Source organism: Aricia agestis, chromosome 4, assembly GCF_905147365.1.
Source record: "Aricia agestis chromosome 4, ilAriAges1.1, whole genome shotgun sequence".
Taxonomy (NCBI): Eukaryota; Metazoa; Arthropoda; class Insecta; order Lepidoptera; family Lycaenidae; genus Aricia; species Aricia agestis.
Window position 1 is genome coordinate 17,766,424 of NC_056409.1, and position 13,978 is coordinate 17,780,401.

General features: G+C 37.3%; 1 protein-coding gene across 2 annotated transcripts; it reads right to left on the bottom strand.

Moving 5' to 3' along the window:
- Window positions 1-8: 8 nt before the first annotated feature.
- Window positions 9-12,582, bottom strand: LOC121726670 (pre-mRNA-processing factor 39). 2 transcript variants are annotated; one of them, XM_042114128.1, is made up of 17 exons: window positions 12,461-12,582; window positions 11,963-12,370; window positions 11,738-11,875; window positions 11,389-11,532; window positions 10,746-10,886; window positions 9,022-9,165; window positions 8,728-8,889; window positions 8,265-8,390; window positions 7,493-7,619; window positions 7,064-7,211; window positions 5,228-5,384; window positions 4,272-4,382; window positions 3,868-4,032; window positions 2,706-2,923; window positions 2,047-2,315; window positions 1,180-1,372; window positions 9-895 (listed from the first exon to the last, which is right to left on the bottom strand). In XM_042114128.1, the coding sequence occupies exons 1-17, from the start codon at window positions 12,488-12,490 to the stop codon at window positions 667-669; spliced, it is 2,910 nt and encodes a 969-aa protein (XP_041970062.1). In that variant the 5' UTR covers window positions 12,491-12,582; the 3' UTR covers window positions 9-666. The 2 variants fall into 2 exon arrangements, with proteins under 2 accessions (XP_041970062.1, XP_041970061.1); XM_042114127.1 differs by having other exon boundaries at window positions 11,738-12,370.
- Between the last annotated feature and the right edge of the window lie 1,396 nt (window positions 12,583-13,978).

The window sequence follows — 13,978 nt, forward strand, 5'->3', positions numbered from 1 at the left end:
AGTCAAAATGTTTTTAAATATGTATTTTATTACATAAATTCGTGTAGGCAAATAAATCTTATATGTATGTATTTAGCTAGTTGCTAAAAAAACGTTTTTAGCCGGTCACATTGAGTAGGTGACAAATTGTGATTAAGATTAAACTGATAAAACTTTTAAGCATAGATTAGAAGACACCTACAGTTATTGCGTTATGTGCTCTGCATCAGCCTTATATCTATCTAAAGTCAAAAACTAACACCTGCACCTTTTACTTGATAACAAAATACCGTGTTGTTGTGTTTATTACGAAATAGTCCAGATTAATTAGCATGCAATCCCCTTAATTTAAAAACAAGAAGCACAGATTTATAATATTACATTATAATTATTATAATTGAGAACTAAGTAGTCAAAACATTGTTATTTAGTGCTAAAGTTCAACTACAAATTATTACACGAAATAAACTTAAGTTAAAACATATACAGACATCACATTTGACCTCCTTATATTAACTTATGTAGCTCTCAAACCATTTTGTGAGCACACACATCAACACATAAAAACTTAGTTCTTTGCACTGCGACTACATTTAGAAATCGGTGCAGGTGCCTAAATGTAGTGTATCGCCTCAAAAATGTCCAGATTGTCGATGGCCCCTCTTAGTTGGGAGCTTCCGTCCGTCGCTAGTAGTAGTTGGGGTACTGCGGGCCCCAGGGGTGGCCGTGGTGCTGGTAGGGCTGCGGCTGCTGGTAGCCCCACGGGGGCTGGTAGGGCTGCGCGTACGACTGGTCGTAGCCGGGCTGCGTGTTGCCCGCGCCGTAGTACGTGCTGGTGCTGGTGTTGGTGCTCGGCGCCGGCACACTCGTGTTCGTCACACACGGCTCCTTCTTTTTAGGTGGCTCGGCCGAACATCTGGAAGTTTATACATATTTTTGGGGCCGGTTACTACGAACGCAATCTTTACTAACATATTATAAATGCGAAATGTGTCTGTTTGTCTGTTATCTCTTCACGCTAAACGGCTGAACGGATTTAGGTCAAATTTGATATGACGATACTTTGGAAGCCAGGAAAGGACATAGGATGGTTTTATTGCGGAAAAAATTATGGTTCCGCGCGATAAATTTATTCCGGCACAACGAAGTTGCGGTGTTCCTATAAGTATAGGAGCCAATAATGGCGTTCGTAACACTTACGGTGGGGGTGCTTCGTGCTTTTCCTTAGCCTGGCGCTTGCGCAGGTGCTTGTGTGCGGCGCGCGCGTGCGCATGCGCGTCCCGGGCCTGCTGCGCGGTGCCCAGCTCCTCGGCCAGCTCGCGCCGCCGCTGCGCCATCGCCGCGCTGATTTCCGCCTCCGCGCACTCCTGCTTCTCGTAGCTCAGCAGGATTTCTGTCGTAGTATGTATTTCGAATTCATATTAATAACAATCGAACATGAATACAGGTTCTTTTGTCGTTTAGACGCTGGATACATTTATTTCTAAGTAAAGTCTACTAGTGCAAAATGTAGAAACAAGATACTTATCATATTATAAGTATTATACTTATCAGTATAACTATTGTTACACTCGGCGCGGCGAACCTTGATCCCTATGACACTGACAGTTAATAACATTGTAATGGCGTCACCATTAAATTAGGATCATATTGGATGCGTCTAAAAATGCCATTTATAAATTTTACGTAGCTTTATGCCATTACAATGATATTCCGTTGGAACTTTTAACAATTCTTAACATTTACAAGAAAATATAATCTCAATCTGAATTTACGTTTACGTCCTGCAAAACTTACGTCATCACACAACGTAAGTTTTGCAGGACGTAAACGTAATGTCAGGTTGAGATAATTTCTTGTAAATGTTAAGAATTGTTACAAGTTCCAACGGAATATCATTGTAATGGCATAAAGCTACGTAAAATTTATAAATGGCATTTTTAGACGGCTCTAATATGATCCTAATTTAATGGTGACGACATTACAATGTTATTAACTGTCAGTGTCATAGGAACCAAGGTTCGCCGCGTCGAGTATAGAATTAAGAATAGGATATTTCATATTTACCGTCTAATTCTTCGTAAGCGGTTCCCGGCGTGTGTAAGGCTATATCGAGCCGCTGTAAATGCAGACGTTCGTTCAAGGGATCCTTGGTCACCGCGTCGTCGAGTACTTTTCTAGCAGCTGCCAAATCTTTCTTAACGTGGAACAAAAATCGGGCATATTTGATGGATAAAGCGGACGCGATCGCTTTGTTTTTAGCGGCACTTATATAATTTTCGTAGAGCTGGATACATTTGTCGTAGTCGCCGCGGCGACGTTCCAAGTTTATACGTCTGGAAACAGAAAAAACAAATCAAAAATTTGTCCCCAGACATAAGCTTAATTGTCAAGCTATATTAGCTTGCCGATGAGATGCATCTACAACCCTTACCCAAGACAACAATAAGAATTATATGATTCACAATGCGTAATCCGACTCAGATAAGACAACTTCACCGCGCAACAGCAAATAATATCTTATAGGTATTATCTCGGTAGGTATAGGAATGTACACCCAACAAGAATTATTATTGTCAATCACCCCTTAGAATAAAAGTTGCAGAAAAACTCAAAGTCAACTTTTTTTATTCAGAATAATTTTTTGCAAATCTTCTCTGAAAGTCTACGTGATGCATACCACCGATTCGTCAACTAGCCCGGCGAGAAGAACCTGTATAACCCACCTGTATTGCACCTGCACGCTGGAGGAGGTCTTGTCGATGCGGTCTAGTATCTCAGCGGCGCGGGCGGGCTGGCCGTGCGCCTCCTCGAAGTGAGCCCAGTGCAGGTGCAGCTCGGGCTTGTCCAGGTGGTGGATGGTGCAGGCGCGCTCCAGCACCTCGCGCTCCACCGCTATCAGCTCCGGGTGCGTCTCGCTCTTCTTCTCCAAGAACTTTATCAACTGGAAATAGATGCTTATGTCAAAATAATGATTGAAGGCTAAGTTGCGTTCATAACAGTGGTAAAAGTATAAATTGTGGAATTTGTATTTAATAAATACTAGCTGTTGCCCACGACTTCGTCCGCGTGGACTTCAGTTTATAGCGCGCGATGTCAACAAAATTGGTGTCAAAAGCTTTTATAAAAAAAAACCCTGGTACCCCTTAAATCAAAACAGTGTGCACATAATATTTCAATTTTTTTAATTAAACTATATTTTATGCCAAATTTTTAAGCTTATTTAGCCCCGCAATTACACAACTTTACCCATAAACTATTTATCATTGATAGGTTTAAGGTCATGTCACTGGCTCAATGCATAGATAAAGTACTGATTTATTAAATAACGTAAAAAAGGAAATAACAATAAAAAAAAAATCGAAAATTGAATGTACTTATAGAAAGACTTTTGGGCAAGCGTTAGCGCGATGTAAGAGACGCACGGCGCCATCTATTATGCATTTTTGGAACTAACTCAATTTGAACAAATTTACGCATTTTCACCCCCTTACAACGCTTTTTTCCAGTAAAAAAGTAGCCTATGTCCTTTCTCAGGCTTTAGACTATCTGTATACAAAATTTCATTACATTCGGTTCGGTAGTTTTGGCGTGAAAGCGAGACAGACAGACAGACAGAGATACTTTCGCATTTATAATATTAGTATAGATAACAGTAATTATTCTACTTAATTTTTTAAATATGAATCTGCATGCTACACAAAGGCCCGCGACAAATTGCTTCGTGAAAACTTAGTGTTAAGCTTAAAAAAATTACACTATTTGTTTCATTTGATGATATTAAGTGTTTTTCCATTAAGTACTTTATTTTAAACAACAGTCTGCAGATGAAAACGTATGTTATTCATTACACAGCGAAATGAAATATTCACTAAAAGATGCAATTACCCGCATCCAGAACTCCTCGTACAACGCACACGCGATCAAGCACCGCTCGTGTAGCACCAGCGCCCGCTTCAACGAGCCGTGCTGCTTCTCCCACTCCAGGTAAGCCTTCCAGTTCTTCAGTTGACAGCGCTCCAACGGTTTCACGTGGAAGTAAGGCCGTTTTATCTATAAACAAATATGCTACATTCAGACATATAGTTTGCTACTTATTATTTATATTTGCTACACGGGAGAAGGAGGCGTCTAAAATCGTTAAAAAATGTGTTGCATAAACGTTCAAAGAATCATAAGATTAACCATATTCCTTTTTTTAACCCACTTCCAAAAAAGAGATTTCTCAATTCGACGTAATATATTTGTTACTATTTTTAATGGTCACTTTTCTTTTACAAAAGATCACTTACCCCTTCCTCGAAACTCCAGCGAGCAGTAACTTCTTCCCCAGTTGCCTTGTGAACCTTCCTGCGTGCTGCTATGATGCGCTCCTTGATGGCGTTTCCTTCCTCCTCAGATGCCTTATAATTATAAAATAAACGGGTTAAATACATACGTATACAGGGTGTTACAAAAATAAGTGATAATACTTGTAGAGAGTGTGTACGTGTTCCTTGTAGAGAGTTCACTGTGAAAGTAGCAGCTCTGAAAGACGAATTTTTTTTCACTTTTGTATGGGCAAGGGCCCGAGCGTCACGAGTTTCCCCATACAAAAGTGAAAATTTTTTTTTGATCTTTCACCGCTGCTACTTTCACAGTGAACTCTCTACAAGAAACACGTACACACCCTAAAGTATTATCACTTATTTTTGTTACACCCTGTATATTAGTATTGAGAATGACAAAACCGATAAATATTTAATTATCTCTCAACAGCTGCTGCTGTATGCCTAGTTTTTTTCATAGCATAATATTGTCATTCTGTTCCCTAAGCTTGTAAGCCTTTTGGCAAGTAGTAATTTTCAATTACAACAAACTTCGTGTATGAAAATGTATCTGTATCTGATATTCGGCATCACTATCAGCTATATATATAAAAATGGATCTTCAATTGTGTTAGTAACGCTATAACTCGATAACAGCTGAACCGAATTGGGTAATTTTAGTCTTAAAATAATCCTTAAAGCCCAGGGAAGGTTTTAAAATGACACGAAGTTCACTGGGACAGCTAGTCTCTTATATTTTTAAGCCCCAGGCAAAAAGGGGGTTCTTTTAAGTTCAATGTGTTCATCTGTCTGTCTGTGTATGTCTGTCCGTGGCATTGTAGCATCCAAAAACGACTGCATCGATTTTCGTCTAGTTTTTATTACCGATACTCGACATTGAAATTTTCGAAAGCGTCATATCTAAGTGGAAGTGTACTTACGATATGATCAGCTGGCTCGTCCTCGCCCGGCGGCAGGTCGGCGGGGGGCGGGGCGGGAGCGGCGGGGGCGGCGGCGCGCACCTCCGTCCGCAGCGCCACAAGCTCATCCCGCGACACAACCCCGCCCACCGGCTCCGACATCACGTGCTCTTGGAAACTGAAAAAAAATAGCTCATCATCCGTAATAGAATTGTTTACATGCCCTTACGTACTAAAAAGCAACTTTTTGTAACTTTTTGTAATGCCACATTAATGATTATTTTGTAATATAATATTTCACGTCACATTCACTTCATTGTTGTTAAACCTTTTTTTTAATAAGAACAATGACTTTAAAACTATTTACTAAGTTATAACCAGTGGTCGGCGTAGGTAGTGCCATCCCGCGGGATTCGTTAATCGCGGCATAACGTGGACATGCCTCTCAATCCCGCGATTTTGGGATTCGCATTGAAATAATATATAATCGGAAATACATTCACAATTCGATATTTAAACAACAAATATTGTGACAAACGTAAATAAAGAAATAATTTGTTAGTTTTTTATTTATTTATCATAATTATAAGTTTTATATGATATTAACAAATAAGTAAAAAATTAACAGAAATGTGATTATATTTATTTGGATATAAGTAGTATATCGTTGATCACTTTCAGGCTTGCCGGTGTTACCTGCAAATAATTTGATTGTTTAATTATAAAAATCCATTTAATGTTTATCAAATATTGACTTTCTATTAAAATATATTTAAACAACAATAAACAATAATGAATTCGCTTAGTGGCACCGTTAAACATTCGACGCAAACAACCGAGCGATCATTCGCAGGCAACACAGGCAAGCCTGAAAGTGCTTTACGATATACTACTTATATCCAAATAAATATAACATTTTTTGTTCTTTTCGTCTGTTATGTGTGGATGGGATATTTTGGACTCATGCGCAAAAAAAATGCTACACACAGAACAACAAGCCATGCGCTACTCGCAAGTGTCTGCTTGCTGTGTGCGGGGTGCGGGCCACCCCGCACCCCGCACACGTCTTGCTCCTGCGGTATTAAATAAATATGGATTATAATTAAAAAGAAAGAGTTATGTTTAGTTAATTTTTTTTCATACTGGCAACTAAGCAAAACATGGCTGAAGAAATATTAGACGTAGAAAAACGTTTAGTGACTCATTTATTTAGGCCTTTTTTATCCGGCGAAATTATGACTCAAAACTCGTTTTTTTTCATTAATTGTAAAGTAAATACTTGATTATTCGCGATAATTCGGAACGCGGGATTTTATCCCGCGATCCCGGAGGTATGTCCATGTTAACATATACAATTGAGGTCATTCACCCTAAATGGCACTACCTACGCCGACCACTGGTTATAACTTATAAGCGACTAAAGTCCTTTCTGTTTTGTTTAAAAGAATATGAATGAATGAATGAATATTTTTAATGCATTTACACATAACATAATAATATAAAGAAATACAAACTTATTACTATTAATGAACTACAAATTAACGAATATGCTTAAGCGTTATGCAATATTCTTTGATAATTTTATAATGTTATGGACTAAACTCTTCACTTATAAAACTACATATCAAATAAAAATATTTTATTCAAAGTAGTATCTTAAAGGAATATTATGGTATGTATATTCAGAGAAGTTGATTCCTAGGCAGATGGCGGACCTACATAATTTGGTCGCGTTACGTCAAACGTAGCCGTCCCTCGTCAGATCACGATTCACGACTAATGTTGAATTGACATAACTCGAACAAATGACATAGGTCCATCATCTGCCTAGGAATCAATTTCTTCGATAGTACTTACTTGTCGAAGTGCGTGGCGTATCCCAGAGTGGGCGTGGCAAGTAGGCGGTCGTAGATGTTGGTGACGTTAAGGGCTGATCCGTTCTCCGCCTCCCACTTGATGTACGACTCCCACAGCCGGTCCGAGCGAAACTCGAGCCCGCACGCCTCTGCCGATACATTACAAGTTTAAAATATTCTAAACACTAGATAATGTGTAGAGTCTAATCGTAATTAACAACTTTTTGTTCAAATAATTATTGTAGTAAACTTATTTTGTATTTTAACACTTTATATACTATCAATGATATCTCAGTGGTTGACTCTACAGTCTACTAGGAAGACTATGGATGGGACTATGGCTTAATTGTTTACATTCACAATCAAATAAAATGACACGTAAATCGTATACGCCACTAATATCAGTTATGGCATGTCAGTTGTCACTCACCAATGGCTCGCTCGTACTGCGACCGGATGTACGCGTGGTCTTCAGTCCGGGTGGCCTTTATGTGATTGAGATAGTGTATCCAGAGGTCTACCGATAGCGGTATAGACTTTAGGCCTCTTTCCAACACCTGGAACGCGAAAGAGGTCGTTAGCGGGGGCCCACTGGGCTCCAAGCGTGCAGGACGCCGCAAGCAAGGGAATATTCAATAGCATCATATGTGGGGGGCGGGCTGCCGCAGCGCAACGGTCGCGGCCCGGCCGGCAGCCCGCCCGCAGTAATATAATAGTTGGTCGGTAATATTACACCTGTTCGGTTTCCTTCGGCGGCGGCGCTCGCGGGCTCTCCTGCTATACCCGGGGCGAACGACGCTGACCTGTGCCGCCCGCGCTAGCGGGGATCGCTTTACATAGCATATACTTAAATAATTCCAACACTTACAAATACGACCGCACTTAAATAATATACATGACATATCATCGTGTAACAATATAAAACGCGTACAAATGATAGTAAACGTATGCACTACAATGTAATAATAACATATCATGTAACACTAGGGAGAAAAATATCGAAACGATGCCCCCCGCCGGCTACCGACGACAGATCGTGGACCTCGACGCGCTGTTGGGAAAAAAAACAATTGCAAAATACCGGTTAGGGCTAAAACAATCAATATGAACCAAGTGTTATGTGACATCCAAACTGAATCTCATTTTAATTCGATATGAACTCACCGCCGTCGATTGTAACGGACGGTGGAGGCGGTACTCACCTCGAGGCACTTCTTTTTACTTCCTTTCCTTTTTTCATAGTCGGCGTACTTGCGCCAGTAGCCGTAGCAGTAGGGGTAGTGCGACAGGAACGCGTCGTACGCCTCGCGCGCCGCCTCCACGTCGCTCTGTGGATACCGGTATCGTTAAAGATTGCTCTTTCTAGTATATCATATATGGGGTGTGTATAGTTCTTGCTGCATAATCAGTTGGCCCTTGCCAATCCACATCGTATTCAGTTCTTACAGCTTCATAAAGCATGCAAGACTAGCAATGGTTTTCATCATTTTAGAAGATTAAATTGCAATTATTTTATCATTTTCTTTTATGCCCACAATTAACAATTATTCAATAGCTTGAACTTTAAACAGATACTATAAACCAGTGTTTTACAACCTGTGGTGGTGTGTAAGTTAGAATAGATACTAACTGAAACAATAATTGTTGTTATATAATAGTACATACCTCTTGATCCACATACTGCAGCAGGTATGTCCACCCCGTGAAGTCAGTTGGATCATCATTAACAACCTTCCAATATTTATCCAGCTCTGGGAGTACTTTCTTCTTGGGTTTTTCATCAGTGGAAGCTCTTTTTTCTGCTGATATAGGTTTACATTCACCATTCTATGAATAAAAAGGGAAAAGTTATTATGCTTTCTAATGCTTTATGCTTTCTTTTTTAAATTTCAAAATTAAAACTTTTTCAACTAACATTCTCTATAGTATGAATACAATATAAAAAAAATATATTTTTACCTTTGACAGTGCAACCTTTTTATTTGAGCTTTCACTCTCAGATGTTGGCGAGCCTGGATCGTAACCATCTTCCTCCTGAGTTTTACGCTTCCGAGACTCTTTTATATCCTTTTTAGATGAAGGCAATTCATCCTCTGAGACCACCTGTAACATTTATAACTATTATGTATGGTGATATTTTATTCTCTACTTTTGAACCTATTCATACCTTCGTAAATACCGTACGTATGGAAATACATCAGATTATGAATCTTTTAAATTAACTAGAGATCGCTCAATGGTCGAAATTCGACCTTAGTTTCAACGACATTAGGACTACTACCTATATTTTGTAAAAAAATATTGACTTGATCTCAAACTGGCTGTGTAAGCATTGTCTAATAGTATCTAAGATTCAATAAAAAAAACTATAATCCATTTTCAATTTGTCACCTTGTTGTCAACAAACTTCAACCATAAATAAAAGAGTATAATTCGTATGTATAGGCTTGTCTAGTGATGGGTAATTTTCCGAAAAATTTCAAAGCTCGGAAATTTTTCAATTTATTTTTCTGAAAAATTGAAAAATTGGAAAAATAATGGAAAAATATTTATTTACTGAAATTATTAGATTAAATGAAATAGTAAATAGTAATAATCGGCCAAGTGCGAGTTGGACTCGCGCACAAAGGGTTCCGTACCAGTATAGAGCAAAAATAGTAAAAAATTGTGTTTTTTGTATGGGAGCCCCTCTTAATTATTTATTTTATTAAAATTTTATTATTAATTATTAAAGTATAAATACAGCTGAGTATTTTGTGCATATTTTAACCTACCTGTTGTCATTGTCACCGTAAGATTGTAAAAACCGCGAGATTGTAATATGACGAAGTGATGGATTTCCGGTGATTTTAAATTAATTATTTCGTATTTAAAATAATTTCAATGCCAAATAGTATGAGATGTATAACATTGAATAAAATTTAGATATATTTAAAGTGCAGTTTGAATTATAAATAAGGTTAATTTTAATAACCGAACATTCAAACAGCACTTTAAATATATCTAAATTTTTTTTATGTTATACATCTCATACTATTTGGCATTGAAATTATTTTAAATACGAAATAATTAATTTAAAATCACCGGAAAACTGTTTGTTTACAATCCATTACTTCATCATATTACAATCTCGCGGTTTTTACAATCTTACGGTGACATCATCATTGATACCGAGCAAAAAATGTTTGAAAAATCATGTTTGTTGTATGGGAGCCCTCCTTAAATATTTAATTTATTTTGTTTTTAGTATGTGTTGTTATAGCGGCAACAGAAATACATAATCTGTAAAAATTTCAACTCTCTAGCTATTACCGTTCTTGAGTTACAGCCTGGAGACAGATGGACAGACATCGAAGTCTCAGTAATAGGGTCCCGTTCTTACCCTTTGGGTACGGAATTGTAAACTGAGTTACCATTCAGTGTGCTAAAGTTTAGTCCATGTTAAGTTAGCACTTGATGATTTTTATGTGTTCTTAATTAGTGCATAATTAGTGTGCAAGTCAGTATTTTTGGTGAAACTTTCAAATATTTTGATCGCAAAAAGGGAATATACAGATATCGATTTAAATACATGCCTTTAAAAAGGCTGATAAAATTTTCGCATTTTACAGTTTTTTTACCAATAAGATAAAAAATAGTCATCATGCCTATTATTAACATAAAAAGGTAAACAATGTGAGTACCTCTGTGTCTGCAGGAAGTTCAGCAGGCTTAGGGCCTGGCAGCTCATCATCAGATACATTCTCTGCATCTTTAACACTTGGCTTCTGTACAGCCGGCAATTCATCCTCTGAAACAACTTCTGTTTCCTCTGCTCCACCCACCTAAAGCATCATCAGCGTTAGAAATATAACTGAATTGGAATTATTCATCCATACTTAATATTATAAATTCAAAAGTGTATCTGTCTGTCTGTTATCTCTTCACACCCAAACCACTGAACCAATTTTGCTCAAATTTGGTATGGAGATACTTTTGAGTCCCGGAAAAGCACATACAATACTTTTTGTCTCATAATAATGTAAGAAACCCGTGCGATAAATAAACTTTGGTGGCAAAGAGTAGCGGGCATCACTTAGTACAATAATATTATATTCACAAATGTAATGTTTGTAATTAGCAACATAAACATGATTTGCAACCAGGGTACACTTGGTACCATGTAAAATTTATTTAAAAATATTAATATATCTTTTAATACCTCAATTGTGGAAAACCAGACACAATAGCTTATCTATTGTTATTGCAGCCGCATGTGGCCGCTTGGGAGTTGAAGCATTAAAATAGATGTTGCGATTTGCATTCTCTGTAATTGTTAATACATACCTTTGCAATATTATTTTCTTCTGCATCATTATTTTTTTCTGGTTCCTCATTATGTTTTGTTTCATTTTCTTTTATTTCCTCAGTGTCCATGCTATTTTGTTTTGGTTCAGAATTACTTTCACTTTCAATAGCATTGCTAAGATCCTAAGAATAATTTGTAAGATTTAAATTATTTATATATTTTGCAATTAAAATTTGGAAAAATTATAAGTATCTTTATTGATATAAAATTTTAATACCTCTATCGTGGGAATCACAGACTCAATAGATTTTCAATTGTTATGCGGCAGCAGGGTGCCGCTCGGGGTTTGATAGGTTAAAACACAGCTGAATGTCATCCAAAACTTACCTGCTGACCAGCTTCCATGCTTTCATCTTTTATTTCTTTCGCTGTTACGTCTGTAACTTCTTCAACTGTTTCATCTTGATTATTAGTAGCTTCACTCTCTTCATCCATTTGTATTTTGTCACTACTATCTACAATGAACTTAACTTCTTCGACTGTTTCATCTTGATTATTAGCAGCTGCACTCTCTTCATCCATTTGTATTTTGTCACTACTATCTTCGATGGCTATTTTATCGGCTTCTATATTTGAGTCATATGTTCCATTTCCTTTGGTCACAGATTCAAAATTGTCCACCTCGGTGTCCGAATTACCTTTGAACTGGGAGCTCAAACGGGAATCGCTGTCCGAAAGCACATTATTGAGGGAATCGCTGGGGAAGTTGATAGCGTTGTCGCCTACATCAAATGAATCGGTGTTAAACCCATCGGTATTGCTTTCTAAGTAATCTCCGACACTTCCAGCTGAAAAGTCAACCGAATTGAGGAAAGCTTGGTTCGATGTAGACGACTCGTCGACGGTCACCGCATCCACGCTATTTAACTCGCCGTCGGTCAATAGATGTGACAGACCATTAGAATTTTCATTAATCAATATACCTTCATCTGTATCCATTTGGTTCTGCGACAAATGTTTCTGAAATGCGGCATTGGTGGTTAATTTGACATACGTACCCATGCAGTTTTATGATCGTATTGTAGGACACTTGCATGTATATTACATTACCTGAACGTCTGAACTTGTATCGTCATCCATTGTTTTGCAATTTTATCACTTATTCTGGAATTTAACTTACGATTTTTAACCAAATCAAAAATTATCGAGTAACAAGATAGCAACCATCACCAAAAACCATTCGGTGTTGCCACTTGAAATAAAATCGCCGACAGAAAATTGCCTACACTCAATTTTTTAATCAAAAACAAATCCGAAAAGTGGCAACTGGCAGCATCGTAGTGTCATCCCTTTTTCTTAGATTGATTTGAAAGGGATGACACTACGATGTTGCCACTTTTTAATTCCTTCACTTTCTTGATAGGCTATAGGGGAATCTAATAGATGGTAACATAGTAAACGTTACTTGCCAACATGAGGTCACTGAGGATCATCTCAAAAAACACAACAAAACTGTTTATGCAAAGCAATGATAATATCATATAATTATAATTTTATAAGTATTGAGTTGAATACATTATACTTCTCTCATTAATGTTAAGATACGTAATTGAAGTGAAAACTTCTTTAGCGGCGTTGACCACTTTTGTGGGATGGGTAAAAACTGTGAAACTCGCGTCAGATTCTCGTGCTGATCGAAAAACTATAAGACGAGAATAAGAGGAGAATAGTGTTGTAACATCGAAATCGATTAATCGAACAATCGATTGTTTTTTTTTCGATTGTCGATATTTTTTAATCGATTGTAAGGGTTTCCATAAAAAATGAGTTAAAAATTTAATCAATTGTAAGGGTTTGATTAATTAAAAAAATCGATTTTTTTAAAAATCGATTTTCATAAAAAATGGGTTAAAAAAATTGTAAGGGTTTCGATTAATTAAAAAAAAACGATTTTTTTAAAAATCGATTTTCATAAAAAATGGGTTAAAAAGTTAATCGATTTTAAGGGTTTCGATTAATTAAAAAATCGATTTTAAAAAATCGATTTTTATAAAAAATGGGTTACAAAAAATAATGCACAACGTTAATAATCAAGTTTTCACTTCTGCCGGCACTCCTGGAGTACAACCCGTCTTTTTTTTATTTCATTCAGAGTGCCATATTATATTAATTATGATAATATAGTATGCTATTATTGTTACTATATGACATAATATTATTATTACTGTAGGTTTGTTTCAGTAAAGAAATACTATTAATATTTGTTTTCAATATTGCCCATATTTTACCGGTTCCAAGACCCTTCCGCCCTTTTTGCCCTTTTTCCAAAATAATCCTAAAATTGCCCATGACGTGGGAATTTATCCACGGTCTGGCAACACTGTAACCATTGATAAAATATTATCTATGGTCGGATGATTTAACGACAATAGACTTGCCTACGTCTTATAAAAGTCAATGGCCTACATCCATTGTCACTAGGGGGCGACGGGGGGTCTCCTGACTCCTGACCCCTTTCAAACTAAACCTCAAGGCTGCTAAACGGCAGTCTCCTTACGGACTAAGCTGAAACGGCCCTCTCACACAGGGCCGCAAGCGTAGACCCATTCGAAAAAAAAAAAAAAAAAA

Excerpts from the sequence above, each read along its gene's own strand:
- LOC121726670 (XM_042114127.1), bottom strand. The coding sequence starts at position 12,490 with ATGGATGACGATACAAGTTCAGACGTTCAG. Across the intron at positions 10,887-11,388 it reads AAGAAAATAATATTGCAAAG|GTGGGTGGAGCAGAGGAAAC; the intron begins GTATGTATTAAC and ends ATGATGCTTTAG. Across the intron at positions 7,620-8,264 it reads GTAAAAAGAAGTGCCTCGAG|GTGTTGGAAAGAGGCCTAAA; the intron begins GTGAGTACCGCC and ends TTCGCGTTCCAG.